The sequence below is a fragment of the Mauremys mutica genome, chromosome 5, assembly GCF_020497125.1.
Source record: "Mauremys mutica isolate MM-2020 ecotype Southern chromosome 5, ASM2049712v1, whole genome shotgun sequence".
Classification (NCBI taxonomy): Eukaryota; Metazoa; Chordata; order Testudines; family Geoemydidae; genus Mauremys; species Mauremys mutica.
The window spans coordinates 40,889,939-40,906,999 of NC_059076.1; the positions used below are offsets into that span (position 1 = coordinate 40,889,939).

Sequence of the window (17,061 nt, forward strand, 5' to 3'; positions counted from 1 at the left end):
CAGGCTGGGTGAAGGCAGAGAGGTGCTTGTGAGAAAAGGGAATGGGAAAGAGAGATGAAAAGAGGAAAAACTGGTGCAATTCAGGGCCTAAACAAGTTAGTACTGAGTAGTCAATGAAGAATAGCATCCAAGGGTAGGGCCTTGTTGGTTTCTGCACGTGGACTTAGAAAATAGAAAGTACACCCAGAAAAGTGCTTTCAGTTTTTGTTTAAGACTGATTAAATATCTGTGGAAAAAGATTAAAGGTTCCAGAGTTCAACTTACTTTATGAAATTAATTGGGACAAGAGTATATCTTCCTGGGAAATAGGGTGACCCGGAGGAACTTGAATGGCAAGAATTAAATGAAAAAAGAAAGCAGACTGTATTCATTTCATTGATGCTTAAAAATTAAATAGCACATGGGAACAAGAGGCAGAACACCAGACATATATCCTTGTTGTACTCTTCTACTGCTGTATTTTGTGTGCATCTATAGTGGGATGAAACTGCCCAAAATGCTAGCCTCTGAAGATCTCTGGTGGATAGAAGGATGATATGGATGTGGAGAGAAATTCATACGTTGACCATAGTTACCATATACACACACCATCTTCTCCTGACCTTTTCTCCTTTCCACATCCCACCTCACAATAACAAAATGATGGAATAATGCCACCCTTCCTCCCCATACTCAAATGATATACCACCTCTAAGTATGTAATGTGCTTGAAATCATAACACTTTCCTGGACACTTAGCCACCATTCTGTTTGTAGCTGTTGCTTATTCTGAATCAGGAATGGTTTCCTCTTTTGTCTTACACGATAGGGCCCAGTTTTGTTCAGCAACACTCAGGCACCCAATGGAAAAACTTGCATTTCACAGTGCAGCATTTAAACAAATACAAGCTTCTCTGATTTAGAATACACCAGGAAAGTTAGGAAACTAGAAAATAATAATAATTAAAAAAATACAGCCATCTACATGCTTCTTTATTATTATTTCTTATTTGTATTACTGTAGACCCTCCTCCATTGTGCTAGTTGTTCTTTGCTTAGGAATTGATAAAAATAAAATAACTATAGATTAACTGACAACTTGTTACTGAAAATTACTTTAATTGTACTTTCTAAATTAAATCTGTTTTTTCCTCTGCTCTAAACAGTATTTTAGCATTTAAAAATTATATAAAATATTACATAGTGTGTATGTGTTTCCATTAAAGAATGATTGTCCACAGCCATATTCAGAGAGCAGACATTGATGCTATTACACATTTGAATCTACAAGCTGAACAGGGAAAGCTTCTGATATTTAAACTCAGTTATGTTTGCATATGTGAACTTTGTTTATTTGAAACAAAGCTCAGTATTAGGCACCACTGGTTACTGCCAGCTGGGACCTCACCCCATAGCCACAGCTGTGCATTTAACATTTAAACCAGCTAAGAATGGCTAATTAGAAAATCAAACTGAACAAAGCTCACACAGTAGTGTCAGCACAATACCATTTTTGTCTGTGAATGATAAAACAGATTTTTTTCCATATAATAATAATGATTGGAGCCATAAGTGCTTATTCCAAGTGTACAAACACAGACAGAACTTTAGTAAAAGAATATTACACACTTAAACTCCTCAGCCTTCAATAATATAGTCTTGTGTAGAAACTATTCCTCATAGACAAATATAAAAAAGAGCAAAGCAAGGTCATAATAATATCTGCTCCTTTATGAAATGCTGGCTACAATAAATACTACTCATATAGGGAAAGGAGATGACTGCCTAAGCAGTCTCTTTAAAGAGAATATATGTGAACCTTGAGGAAATGAATTAAAAAAAACATATCTGGCTTCTGCTGGAGCTAATATCTCCTTTGAAACATGGGAGACCAGGATAAATCACTGATTTTAATCAGCAAGCAGGAAACCTTGATTTAAATAATTGATTTTTAATCTTGTTTTGCATTTTTAAATTTTAGTTATTTTTCTAAATAAAGGTTTCGTCTCATTAGCTGATAACCATACAAACATGTTGATATGCAATCAAATATAACTTTTATACTAAATTTGATATTTCTTTTTGCTAATCAGTAGGATACACTATATAGGTATTTATTTAGGCAATTCTGGAGTTTAACTTATATTTATATACATTCTTAATTTTTACATTTATTATGTTAGAAAATGGTCAATAATGCATTTATTTAGTAGAAGATATTTTTTACTTAAGATTAGTTTCAAGCTTCATTTAGAGAGAGTGTAAAATTCAATTAAAAATGTTCAAACCCAGCATTTTAAAATTGTTTTTATTAGTAGAAAAAAAAAGACTTAAATGTGCCGGACAACATAAGGAAAAAAATAAGTTTATCAAAACATGTTTTTGTATTTAAAACTAACTCATGTATTATACTAAGGAAGTATTTACTGAAGTTAGTGAAGTGAAGGTCTGGGAAAGCCGCCATCCCCTGCCCAGGAAAATGTGAGATGCTGTACATCAGGTGCTACAAGCAATGTTGGACCTTAGAGTGATAGAAGACTCTCACAATGGTTGGCAGAGCCCCACTGTCCTGGTGTCCAAGACAGATGGAATGACTCTGTTTTGTATAGACTTTAGGAAGGTAAATGTGATATCCACATTTGTTGCCTCCCCCATTGACATTTGATGCATATCCCATGCTCCGAGTCAATTAGTTGTTAGAGTGATTGGCGGCCACAACAATACATCTCGACCCCAGATCTGACCAAAGGCTACTGGCAGATTCCTCTAACAAGGTGTCTCGAGTGAAAATGTCATTTGCAACACCTTTTGGCCTGTACCACTTCAAGACTATGCCCTTCAGCCTTCATAGGGCTGCAGCCACCTTCCAAAAGTTGAGGACACAATCCTGTGACTGCACAGCCAGTATGCAGTAGCCTACATAGATGATATAGTCATTTACGGTGGTTATTGGGAGACATAACTTGAGCATACAGTGACAGTCTTACAGGCTGTGGAGGTTGCCAGCTTCATGGCGAACCCAGGACAAGTGCCGATTGGGGTTTCATGAGTTGATGTATTTGGGAACACCATTGAAAGGGGCAAACTTAGGCCTTTAATCAGGAATGTCCAGGCCTTGACAGACTGCCCTATCCCATCAACAAAGAGACAAGTTAGACAATTTCTGGGTCTGGCCCAGCTTCACCATGATATCCACACCTGTCACTGATCTGCTGAAGAACTGTAGCCCCAAGAATGTTGCCTAGTCTGAAACTGGCGATTAAGTCTTTAGGACCTTGAAAGACCTCCTGAGCAGTGAACCAGTCTTCTTCCACTGTGACTTCACAGGATGGTTCATATGCTACACCAATGCTTCCAGGGGTAGTATTATGGTATTACCTACTGGGAAACACCTTCCTCTTGATTATGGATCACACACCCCTCTGCTGATTCAATTCCAGATCGCCATGGACAACTGCCAGCCATGACATGCCCGAAGGAGAGGGATAGAGCAGTAGGAAGAGGCCTGGGAAGAATGTTAGCTGGATTGCAGGTAGTGGAATCCTGCATTATGGTGCTCAAGAGGGTTGAAAACCAATGGAATGAGAGGGCTTGCGTTCCCCTACCCTACCCCATTACCACTAGGTGGTGCTGCAGACTGTAGCCACTAGGCAGGGAGGCTCATCTCCACTCACAGAAAGACAGAGAGGAAGTCGTTGTGGTAATGGACCAGGTCATGAACAAGTGATTAGGTTCCAGGACAGAGAAGAATGGATGGATTTTTGATCTGTTGTCAGGGAAAGAACTGCAAGATTTGGTGGTGAGCATAATGTCAGGGAGGAGTCAAAGATTTCCTTCAAGTTGCAAGACTGGGTAAGTGAGCGGTGGTGTGAATTGTGTTAAAGAAGCAGGGTAAATGGAAGAGCTGAGGAAGGTAAATAAGTAACTTGTATTTAGCTTACCGTATATACTTGATCATAAGCCGGTTCGTTTACAAGCTGACCTCCCCCAAGATGGATAAGTAAAAATGGAAAATTTTTATAACCCGTTCGTAAGCTGACCCTATAATTCAGAGGTCAGCAAACTTTGGCTCCCGGGCCATCAGGATAAGCCACTGGTGGGCCAAGATGGTTTGTTTACCTCGAGCGACCACAGGCATGGAGGTAAACCTAAGTAAACAAAAGTGTCCTGGCACTTACCTTGCTTACCCTGACAGGCCGGGACAGCAATTGGTGGGGAAAATTTTTTGGCGGGAGAAGCTGGGAGTCAGGGGAGTAACCCCTGTGACCATCCCCCACATCACCCCACCCTTACCCAGGACCCCCACACTCTCCCCATCACATCCCTTCCCACCTTATCTGGGGAGGGCCAGGAGAGGATGTCTCTTGTCTGGCTGGAGCGGCTCCAGCAGGCTGGGCAGCGCGGCCGCAGCCTGCTCCGGCGGGCCAGACCAGGCGGCGCGGCTGCAGCATGTTCCAACGGGCAGGGCCAGGCAGCGCGCCTGCAGTGTGCTCCGGCGCCCAGGTGGCATGGCCACAGCTTGCTCTGGGGGGCGGGGCCGAGCAGCATGGCTGCAGCCTGCCAGCCCTGGGGCTGCAACTGCTTCGGAGGCTGCGGGGAGAGCAGTGTGGTGAGAAGTGGAGAGACCCTGTCCCCGCCTCATCCGTTCTGTCTCTGCTGGCTGTGCTGCCTCTTCTTGCTCCCTCTGTTGGGGGGAGGGGCTGGGTCCCACCTCTCCCTCTTTGTACCCATTCATAAGCCGACTCCCGTCTCTGGGTCTCTGGTGCTTCCCTTTTTTACTAAAAAAATTCAGCTTATGAACGAGTATATACGGTAATTTGTCTGTGAGACATCTAGGAGAAAGTGCCAGAAAGTTAGGTTGCTAATAGTCTTCCTCATTGTTCAGGAAGAAGTAATATGTGATCTACGTGTCAGTTCTGGAGAAAGATAATTTAGGATGAAGGATTTAACCCCAGCTGATTGTAATTGTGGGAATGTCTTGGTGGATGGAGCTTCCAGAATCTTGAAATCTTGGTGGATGGAGAGGTGACTGGAACCAAAGCCAGGGAAAGAGAAAGTCCTCCAGATAATATATGTATGGACTGAAGAAAGGGGTTTTCATTGTTCATTATTACTGCGTAATCTAAGTGTAACTGAATGCTTGCTTTTCCACATGGCAAAGTTTAGTGTGATCTTCCTGTAGCATTGTGTAAAGTGTTCAGTGTGTAGAATGTGTACTTTAGTACTACAAGAGATATAGTTTTTTATATATATTGGAATGGGACGTAAAGAACTTGAAAAATCATCATGTGCACAGGGCTGGCTCCAGGTTTTTTGCCGCCCCAAGCAAATAAATAAATAAATAAATAAAGCTGGAGTGCCGCGCCTTGAAAAATGCTGCTCCCAAGCACATGCTTGGAATGCTGGTGCCTAGAGCCTGCCGTGCGTGTGTACACCAGAGAAAACTTGAGTTTCAGTTGTTCATGCTTTTCACATGATACTATGAGAAGATTCTTTTTAGAATAGTACTGAACTTGCATAGTACCATCAGGCAAAATAGCAAAAAGTGTTCGCTTTTTTTGTCATTGAGGACCTTCTCCAAACCCCAGTGAAGTCAGTGGGAGTCCTTCTGTTGATTTTAGTGGGCTGTGGGTCAGTCTTTGACTGCCCATGCTTTTTAAAAGATTTGTTCCATCCATGTTATGCTATTGCATGACAGATGTCATGATTTCAAATGTTAGTGGTATACAGTTTTCCAGTAGCTGCCAATATGCTCTTCGCACATGTTATCTTTTTCTTTCCAGTACCATAGAGTACCAGATCTATTCAGTCACTGCATATGCCAGACAAACAGATTGAAAAAGGAACAAACATTTCCTTCCCAACACACTTTTGCTTTCTCCTTGTAAAGCTTAGGTAGATTCTACCATAAATAATAAGAACATATAAACATAATATGAATCTATATGGAGACATGGATACCTCTCCCCTGTCCCTATCAGCTTCCTCCACTAACCTAATTTTACAAAGCTTGTTTTTACAGCATTCTTTGGGACTAGAGCTATTGTAATTGTCACTGCAGATGTCTATCTTGATGTAAAAATATCATGTGATTTGCAGCCTAGCTCTAAGACTCTTTGTGTGGGAGAAGCAGGAATAAGCGAGTGCTGAAAAGAGCCGAGTATGTATGTGAATAGGGAATGCTGGGAACCTAGTTCCATTAACTGATGCCTGTTTGTAGTATATTGTTCTATGCCTCCACTTCAGCCTCCTGAAACAATCATTGCTCATGTCAGGAGAAAAATGTGAAAAGGAAGAGAGTGAGAGAATAACTAGAATTAGGATCCTGGCATGTCTATTCTTTATGTAGCTCTCTGTGTGTCTATCGTACAAGGTGCCCATTACTTTAGTATCTGTGTGCTTTTATGTGCTTGTAAAATGTGTTATATGTTATCCCATTGTGGTGTTTAGATGCTGCTTGTATTATTAGAACTGGGAGCACTGGCTGTTGGGAGGACCTTCTCCAAACCCCAGTGAAGTCAGTGGGAGTCTGAAACAGGAAACAGGAAGGAGTGGGGAGGAGTTGAGGAGGCTGAGTGGGAGTTACAGAGGGTGCAGCTGCAGCTTGGTAAAAAAAGAGGTTTCCATTGTAAAAATAAAGTCCTGTTGAAGCTTGTTAGTACCTTGCCTGATTTGATACAACAACCATAAACATGAAATAACAATCATGATTCTGCCACAAAGATGCTGAGAAAACACCAACTGCACAAATAGCTCTGTATGTCTGTTTTTCCAAGGGTGAGGAATCATTTGATAGGGATAACAATCAAAAACTTTTTAAATATGTTGATGGAATTTTTTGTTTGTTTTGTTCTTTAAAAAGTAATCAAGTGCACCCAAAGGGCATGTTCCATTAGGGATGTACCGCACTTGTTTATGAAAGCAACTGAGCAGTCTTTAGAGTTTTTCTTAAGAAGATGTTGATATTTTTAATGCATTAGGAAATCTCAAGTTAAAATAAATATAAAATATATGAACAGCTGATAGTACATTGCAGATGTGGGGGACAGGTGAATGGCAATGAAATAATATCTTTCTCTATCTGTCTTCTCTGTCAAATCCCAAAAGGGATGAAAATTCGAGTATTACTTTATGATACACTGCACCCATAACTCGTAGGGATTGGCAAACCAGTGGGCATAATAAATAATAAAATGAGAGAAGTTGAAGTTTATTAGAGTTGGTTGAATAATTCATTGGGATTTGTGTGTGTACGCATGTTTTGGCTTTTTTTTATTGTATACTAAACTTTATTTGACCATCTGTAATAGATATAAACTTAAAACTCAGTAGAAAGATACTGAGCTGAAAATCATAAAAGGTATTGCAGAGGCTTTTTCGTTACAAACTGAATGGGATGAGGGTTTCTGGAAGCAGATTTGTATGTAAACAATTTCTGCTGACTGGATATTATCATGACCTCATGCCCATAAAGAACTCTCACTGGAGTAAAGAGGACTGTAGAAGGACCCTTCAAGAATGTTACTGAGTTAAATTAAAGCAGACAAAGGAATGTAGTGTGTTTGGAGGATGTCTGAACTGATATTGAGGAAACTCTGAAGAGTGCAGAGAAGAAAATGCATCACATTTCCCTGACCTAAAATAGTTCCTGCTCTACATAAATTGAGCACTCAGATCACTGAATTTGCAGTAGCTCAGGACAACATGAATACCATTTAAACTGGATTGGGGGGAGGGGGAAGTATGCTGATCCACCCTGAATGGATTTTGAAAGCCAGGAACTAAAGACATGTCAACACTACAAAATTAAGTCATCCTAAATTACATGAGCATACAGCTGCCATAGTAATTACATCACTTGTGCCTGTGTACACTTTGTTCCTTGGGTTGGCGGTGCATGTCCTCATCAGGTGTCCTTGCACCAACTGAATTGTCAGTGTGGGGAATTGTGGGGTGGCTTCCGAAAGCCAGCAACAGTCGACATTGTCTACACTGGCACTGCATTGACCTAAATACATCCACACTGACTCTATGCCTCTCGTGGTAGTGGAGTTATGTAGCGGGTGAGTTGCATTGGCGGAGCAAAATTTTAGTGTAGACACTTACAGAGTTAGGTTGACATAAGCTGCCTTGCATTGACCTAACTCTGTAGTGTCAAGTGTCAACCAGGGCTAAGTGTTTGCAGAAACACTGGTCCAGTGACTCACTCTGGCTAAATGTCAGTGATTTAAGACTCTTTGGCCAGGTTTACATTATAAACTTGCCATGCGTCTGACAAAGTGGGTATTCACCCATGAAAGCTTATGCTTCAATACATCTGTTAGTCTATAAGGTGTCACAGGACTCTTTGTCACTTTTTAGAGATCCAGACTAACACGGCTACCCCTCTGATACTATAAACTTACATCGGTATAACTACATCACTCATCAGTTATACCAACCTAACATCCAGTGTAATCAGTGCTATGTTGATGGGCGTGCTTCTCTCATCAACATAGCTACTGCCTCTCGTGGGAGGTGGATTAACTACACCGATGAGAGATACTGCGCTGCTGTAGACCTGCTCTTAGACTGCCTGCAACCTCACAAAATTAGGAGGAAACTAGTGTAACCCCTTTGGGGTCTAGAGAGCATGGCCCCTTTAAATCTTTTTCCCAAGGGGGAGGGGGAGAGTAAGAAAAAGGAGGGAAACTCCAGGGGGAGGGCGGGAGCTGGAGGGAGAGAGAGGGGAAGCAGCATGGCTGGCCCTGGAGAAGGAAGCAGAGAGAACCTGCCGGAGGCCTGAGGAGGACAGGCCCGATCGGGGACAGCCCAGGACAGGAGCCAGGAGGAGCCCTGTGCCGGGGGGAATCACCCAAGAAGGACAGGCCGGAGCTGGACCCAGTATCACGGCTGCCCGGAGCTGCCTGGGGCTGTGAGTACTGGGGCTTGTGACTCTGCACTGGGAATAAGGAGGGAGGCTGTTAGATAGTTAAGTGGGGAGGTGGTCGCTCTGTGTGGCTTTGCAGAGAGCGGCAGAAGAGGGCACCGGAGGGGTTTGCTGGGGAGAGTTCACTGGCGCCGAAGACGACCAGGAGCACCAAAGACTCACCACCGCACTGGAACTTTGCTCAGGCCTCCTGAACTCTGTGCGCAGACACATTGCTTAGTGTCTGCCCCTCCAGCCTGTGCTCCCACTGGGTCCGTGGGGCCTTGGTTTGCATGCAGTCCTGTTTTACTGCTCCCCCTATATTTCTCCTTGTTGTTTTTCTCCTCCCAGCCCTCTGTAAATAAATATCTCCCTTTGTTATGTCCATTGTACTTTTCCTGTGGGTGGGTGTGTTCACTCTGGGGGGTTGGAACAGGTGCCCCTGGGGTGGAAGGGATTTCTCCTGCTGCATTCCTGCGCGCGCTGTCTCTTGGCCAGAGCTGCCTGCAGAGCAGACTCCATCTTGGCCACGAGGGCACTAAAGTTACACTTGGAGAGCAGCAACTGAGATTTGCAGGCTGGACTGACACAGGAGGGGAGTCACTGCCAATTAAAAGGTGTTGGGATGCATGCGTGTACCAAAAAAAAATAAATGATGGCACTAGATAGAAAAGTAGTTGGTGGTGTTAGTGGGAAGAAGCAAAGAGCAGGAGCTGTAAGCCACTAGAAAATATCTCCCAGTGGAAAAGTTTTGCCAAAAGCCAAAGAACATTTTTTTGTGTAATGGCTTAGGATTTATTAGGTAAAAGGCATATACAGCCCTTTACAATGTGCTCTTGGGGTTGGTAATCTGAGTTGCCTCTTAGAGAATGTCAGAAAGAGTTTTATTTATCATCTCTTTACCAGACAAGACTGTTTAGTGAAATGTGGAGAAACTGTAGCTGGAGAGAGAGAGGGCTCAGGGATAGTGCAGGGAAATTGGCTTCACTTGCTGTTTCTGTCCAGTTGTGTGAGACCCTCTTGAAATTGACATTTGCCCCTTGTCTGGAAAGCACTTGAATAAAGGAACTTTAAAATGCCCCAAATGGGGACAAGGTAAAAAATGGTTGCAGACAGGCCAGGTCAGGGATCAGGCAGAGTTAACTGAACTTGGAAACAGAATGAAATCATGGCCGCGCTGAAGTCAATGTGAGTTTTGCCATTGACTTCAGTGGGGTCAGGTTTTCATTCAGGGCATTTCTCTCTCTGGTTGCAGGGTGAAAAGCAAGAAAATACTTTGAAAAATAATGTGTATAACTTAGGAGAAGAAATACTGGTTTTGTAACAGTGAATTTTCCTGTTTGGTAACATGTCATTACTGTTTAATGTTCACAAATATTTCTGTTTTTATTAAACAAACATATAGAATCATGGAAGGAAAGACACACAGTAGAGGCATTTCTGTGTCCCAGTCCATAACCAGCCCCGCAAAGCCCCGCAAAGCATATATATAAAGAGCATAGATGGCATAGGGATGGGACTGCAAGTTTACATTAATGACAAATGTGGGTGTATCAATAAAATAGTGGCACTGATGCTGCAACCTTAAGAATGCAAGTTATTCAACTGGGATTACTTGGGTGATGAAGGTTTGACAAGATCCAGCTCAGTATTTGTATTTTACTCTAGTAATCTTGCATGAGACTTGTGTTAGGGGTGCAAGATCAAGAACTCAAAAGAGAAAATTTCTAAAGATAAGGCTGTGACTGCAGTGTCACAGTAATTATGTTGGTAAAGCACTGTTTTTCATATTCTAAGGGCTCAGTTCATATTCTGTTTTTTAAAATTCTAAGTGTTAAGTTGCACATCTTAATATTTTATAATATGCATTAATAACAGAGTAACAGAAAATACTACATTTGTGCAGTGTGCTCTGTTAATGTTTAGTAAACATCCATAACTGATTTGCATACTTCATTTTGCAACCTTAATGGCGTGTTAACACTAATTGTTTGGATTTAATTTCCTACTTTTTAAATAAAAATACTAAAGAGATAATGGGAAACAATTATATTTTTTTAAAGAAAAAAAGAAAATCTAGGGGAAAGCTATTGCAATTAATAAACTTTGCAAGGAGAGTGTGTAAATTCTGGTTCTGCATTTCTTCAGCTCATATACCTGATTATTATTTTTACATAATATTTATCTGACAGTAGTGCCCAGAGGCCCCTGTGAAGGTTAAGGTCCCATAGTACTATGCAAACAGATTTAAGGACACAGTCCCTTCACTGAGCAGTTTACTATCTAAGAACACAATTTATCTGTTCTATTATCTGTAACCCATGCGCAGCACTTCTAATTTTCAGCACCAGCCTGTGCTGAAAGCGGGGCTGCAGTCCAGGAAAGTAGGACAGCAGTACCCCTGAGTATGTTCCTTAGCTAGAGGCCTATGTAAGCCTTAAACAAATGGTATTAAGGTAAATCTGAATTCAGAGATCAGGATTCAGGCTCACCGGGTTCAGGGTCACTTGGACTTCTCCTGGGCTGACACAGGTAAGAGCAGCCCCTTAGAGCTATGCCTAAAAGAATACGATTGTTCATTATTATTTGGCATCTTAGGGGACCAACCAAGTTTCCAGTGAAATCAGTGGGAGCCTTTTCATTGCATTAAGTAGTAGTTGGATCAGACCTTAAACAGAATAAAAGACAGAACAGCCATATAATGAGTTAGATGCTGTACAAAATTTTAGAAAGACAGTCCCTGTGCTGAATTGCTTAAAGCCCGAGTAGACAAGACAAATGTTAAATTTTGTTTTTACCTAACACCACTTGTATTATCTGTCTTGTCTTGCTGGATTTACCTTTGGTTTACCTTGTAACAAACACCATAGCTGTTCACTGCCGTTCACATATTGGAAGTCATGCATCCTGTCCAATAGGAACCAGCTGTCTAATTCAGCCTAGCATAGGTACTGCTATCTAAGCAACTGTTAATGTTACTTTTATTTACTTTGAATCTCCTTAATTACAGAAGATAAACTCTTCAGGATTTCTCTCAAGGATATGACTTCCTGTTGCTGGAAGAGAAAAATAAGTGAGCAATAGTGCCAGCTATGGTGTTTGTTGTCTTTGTTATAAGGGAAGCCTGTCATGTTTGGAATTCTGTTGCTTAAGGTCAGTTAAAGTAAATATTCCGTGCCAGTGTCTGTGTCACACACCGTCCTCTTCTGCTTGTGTAATGGCATTGGATTGAAGGGGAGAAGCATAAGAGTGCCTAGTTGTAACATATAAATCAAAGAGCATGGAGATATGGTTGACACTGTATAAGTAGGGCCCTACTAAATTAACAGCCATGAAAAACGTGTCATGGGCTATGAAATCTGGTCTTTTGTGTGCTTTTACCCTATACTATATAGATTTCACAGGGGAGACCAGTGTTTCTCAGAGCTGGGCAGCCGGAGAGTAGCAGCTGTTGGCTTGGTGACTCGCGCTGAAAGCAGTGCCCCACCAGTAGCAGTGCAGAAGTAAGGGTGGCAATACCATACCACTGCTGCCTTCAGAGCTGGGTGGCCAGAGAGTGGTGGCTGCTGATGGAGGGTTCAGCTCTGAAGGCAGCAGTGCAGAAGGGTGGCAATACCATACCATCCTTACCTCTGTGTTGCTGCTGGCAGCAGTTCTGCCTTCACAGCTGGGATACCAGCCAGTAGCGCAGAAGTAAGGGTAGCAGTACCGCAACCCCCCGACAATCACCTTGTGACCTCTCCACAACTCCTTTTTGGGTCAGGACCCCTACAATTACAACACTGTGAAATTTTAATTTAAACATCTGAAATCATGAAATTTACAATCTTTAAAATCCAACAACCATGAAATTGACCAAAATGAGCCGTGAATTTCGTAGGTAATAAGTATAAGCAATGCAAAGTTCCTGTGGTCTTTCTCTTTCTCTCTAGTTCTGAGCATAATACTTTGCATTTCTCTAGTGCCTTTCATGAGATCTCAAAGTGCTTTTCAGATGTTAATTAATTAATTAATAAAGCCTCAAAACATCTTTGTAAAGTTAGTATTCTTATGTCCATTTTCTCTATGGTGAAACTGAGGCGTAAAGAGTTTAAATTAGTGGCTGAGGTAAAAATAGAACTAAGATCCTCTGACTTGCTGTCTTGTACTTTGGATACTTAGAAAAATCCCAATTATAAGAATACATATATACTAAAGAGTTATATCACTGACCTCCTGATCAGAAAAAGGCCATCTGAGTGCACAATATCCAGGGAAGTCAACGAGACCTCTAAGTCTTATAAAACAATAAAAATGGATGACTTCAACTAACAATATATGAACTGGTCATATGTCACAATTGGACAGGTTTAAAGATACACCTCACACAACACCTCGCATTACTGTTTCTGGAACAGCTTGTTCTAGAACACACAAGAAGGTGAGGCTATTCTCAATTTAGCCCTAAACAATACACAGGAAATGGTTACATTGAGCTATTATATAAAAATTACCACAATTTAATTAAGTTCAACATTTTCAAGGGAAGAATTATACCAAAAATTAGCTCTGCAACACTAAAGTTTAAAAAGGAGGGCTTCCAAAAAATGAGGAAAGTAATAAAAAAGATCAAAGTATAGAAATTAAAAGTCTTAGGCTCAGGGTGGAGGCTAAAGGATACAGTAACAGTCACAGAAAGAATGCAGATCCCCAGACAAAAAAGAATCAGGAAGGCAAGGGAAAAAATATGGTTAAGTGGCAAGATGTGACTCAAACAGGCATTCTTCAGAAAATGGAAATCATTTTTTCATTGTGTAGCAGGAGGCAGTTCACTGGCCATTGGTATACATGCTGTATTTTATTGGATGTTAGTTTTTGTGGTCTTATGTCCTAATGTGTTAGTAAATTATATTTATACTGTTTGAGGTGCTGTTGACAGAACAAGCTGCACAGTGTAAACAGCCCACTTGATTTTCCTTTTACTCAATTCTCATGCCCATTTCCTAATGCTGTGTGAGAATTGTAATTGTGGGCCTTATTATAAGTCTTATGAAAATAGCAATGAATCATGGTTCCAAGAAATTAAATAGCATTCTGAAGACTAGGATATCTGAAAGGCATTGGTATCGGTTTATAACACTGCCTGACATCAGTTAGGATCTAAACAGGATTTGAGTTTGTGTTTCCAAAAGCAAAAGGCAAGTCTATTTAGCACACTGGCCTCCTGGTCTTATCTACCTTTTCTTGATATCCTGATGACATTGTTCTTGTTTGTTTTGGATTTCTGTTTAGCTAGCAACTCTTCTTTTTCTGATCTACAGAGATATTTTTACTCTGACTCTGCAGGGCTTTGCTATCACAGTATTCTTGGGAAGTTTTATCTGCTGGCTTGAGGTTATATAAACTTTATTTCAACAAAGTCAACTGAGGGGTTCAAATTTTGCTGTCTCTTTTTTCATAGTTTAACTGTTACAGTAAATAGGCAGATGACCCGTAATGGAAGAAAAAAGACTCTTACTGTGGAATTCCAGTGAAAACTAATACTGTACATTTCAATTGATTATTTTACACCCTGCATCAAAAACCGGGATCAATCAATAAGGAATTCTCCTGTGCTTCCTTCCTCTTGTTTATACAAACACCAGCTTGACCTTATTATACGTTTTCTACTGACTATAACAAGAACAGGACAAATTACTTAATATCACCTTTGTGTTCTTTTCGAGGGGAATGTGTCCAATTCTGAACTCTGGAAGACTTTTTGCACAAAATTCCATCCAAAAAATCTGACTCTTTCTGCGACTCCACACACCAGCTGTATTTAAAAATTACTTTTTCAATATTAATTACCCGAAACTGCTAACATGTGCTTATTGTATTAAAAACTAAGAGTGCAATCCTGACTCTATTGAAGCTAATGGCAAACCTCACACTGAATTCAGTAGAGCCATGGTTTTACCTTACTCGGTGGTGAAAATAAACATTAATACTGTTGCTGTTTTTCTTATGACTAAATCCTTTCCAACAAGTGACTGATGAATTGTGGAACAATTCTGATATCCATTATGATGGATTGTTTGGGAAACATTCTATTGCAGACTCTTCTTTAATATTAGTAGTATTTTCTGTCACATGCTTCTATGGGAATATATTATATTTGAAAAGTAGCAGTTAACATTTCATATAGCATCCAATACAATTATTAGCCATTGAAATACTACCTTTCATAAAAGGTTTGATGCTGCTTTGCAAATATAACCACTGAAAGTTCCAGTCAGTGCCATAAAGTTCTGCTGATTGTGGAAGAAGTACTGTCACCTTCGCCTCCTTACACAGTAGATTACAGATGGACTGCTACTTGCAGTACATTTGGAAAGTGAAAATGACCTTGACTTAATAAAAATTAGCATGTGTTGTATTGTTCATTCTCTCTCTCCCCCCCCCTCCTCGCCCTCCACCCAATTGCCTCTAGTTATCAGCAAATTGAGTTTATTTGATACACAGTGGAGACTGGCTTCTCCATTGACTGAGAATGTGACAGTGTTATTATCTAAAACATTTTCAAAATGTAAATCCCTCTCCCCTGTAGGCAGGTGAATGTCCCACAGTAAAACAGGCTTGTCTAATGCCTAGTGGGCACAGATTACTTTGAGCTACTGCCATGCCTAAGGGAGGGCTGATTTTACTTGGGTTCATTAGTGGAGGTACTGAATCATTCCCTCAGGCAACTGGTCCATGCCCTCTTCCCTGCCAGTGCCACCTGCTTTTGGTGATGGGCAGATCATCTGTGCGCCCCTTGGTGGAGAGGTGTTTTGTTGACACGTGGCCAGACTTTCCATTATTGGAAGCCCTGTGCCCTGAAGTTCTGAGGGGCAGAATCTGGATTAACCTGGAGATGAATGGGTGCTTGTGCAGTAATTACAAGGTTTTAATTGTGCTATGTACTAGAGAAAGCATCCCAGTCTGTGCTACTGTTCTTTCAGTAGGTAATGTTTGCATATTGTTTATCTTGTATCATATATGTACTTTAGTAACAGAACTGAAGAACATTGCCTTTGGTATATTTGTATATTTTAATATAGTCTTCATAGTGAAATTCTGATTTAACTGCAGTCAATGTGGTGGTTTGCCTTTGACTTCAATGGTGTCAAGATTTCAGCTTTGGTTTTTAACTTGTGTAGAAGGTTTTGATTGTTTTGGGGCAGTATTATTTTATAATATTGTTATTTTATGTCTTTGGAATGCTGCACATGGCTATCTAAATAAACTAAAGAAGAGTTCAGTGAAGTTCAAAGGTAAAGAAGTATCTAAGCCTAGGATCTGGCTATTCCTAGTGATTACCAAAAATAAAATAGCTTGTGAAGTGAACATTTTGTTGTTCAGTAATGTTAACGCCAGGTTTATAAGAAGAAATTATCTGTTTCTCCAAATCCCTAGTTCTCTACTCTTTTGTACTTATAATAGCCTAATAAAATATCTTTGCCCTTTAAAAAAACCCTCTATTTAAAGTTCCTTCCCTTCTTTGGTTAAGGCCAAACCTTGGATTCTGGAGTTTAGTTTAGGGCTTTATTCATATGTTGCATATATCTTGTTCTTGTGCATTTGCAAATACACAACTATGTGTACCTGTCTATCTGAGATCAGATGCAAATCTGCTTCTATATGTAAACAATATTTGTTACCTTAACGAATTAGGAAAGACTCTCTTGACCTGTGATATTGGCTGTTAGTATAAAGGCATTAATTAAACCCAAACTAGGGATAAATTTAATATTAATAACTTTCAAAATATCAGTTATGTAGTCTGAATCTCTTGGTTATTATACAACCTAATTTCCAAAATTCAAATGCCTCGTGAAGCACTGCAGTGACTGACAGACAAATTTCCAGTATGCAATGGTAATTTTATTCTGATGCTTGTTTTACAATGCTCAGTGCAAATGTTTGTTTCCACAGGATCTTCAAACATGGGTGAATGGTGCTAATGAAAATGGCTTTGTCCTTGTCTCATTTGGAGCTGGAGTGAAATATTTGTCAGAAGACATAGCAAATAAATTAGCATATGCCCTGGCAAGACTTCCTCAGAGGGTTATCTGGAGGTAAGAGCTACAGTATAATACATGTCTGAGGTAGATCTGAAGGTTTCTCACCTCACATTTGGGCTGTCCTGGTTTGAAAGCAAATTGAATTTGAGA

The 17,061-nt window shown here is 40.6% G+C and overlaps 1 protein-coding gene across 2 annotated transcripts in view; it reads left to right on the plus strand.

Moving 5' to 3' along the window:
• Positions 1-17,061, plus strand: part of UGT8 (UDP glycosyltransferase 8) — a 78,114-nt gene that overhangs the window by 41,134 nt on the left and 19,919 nt on the right. For both annotated transcript variants that reach the window (XM_045017242.1, XM_045017241.1), the window contains exon 3: positions 16,823-16,965. In XM_045017242.1, the coding sequence (XP_044873177.1) occupies positions 16,823-16,965 (143 nt within the window). The remainder of the gene's footprint in view (positions 1-16,822; positions 16,966-17,061) is intronic.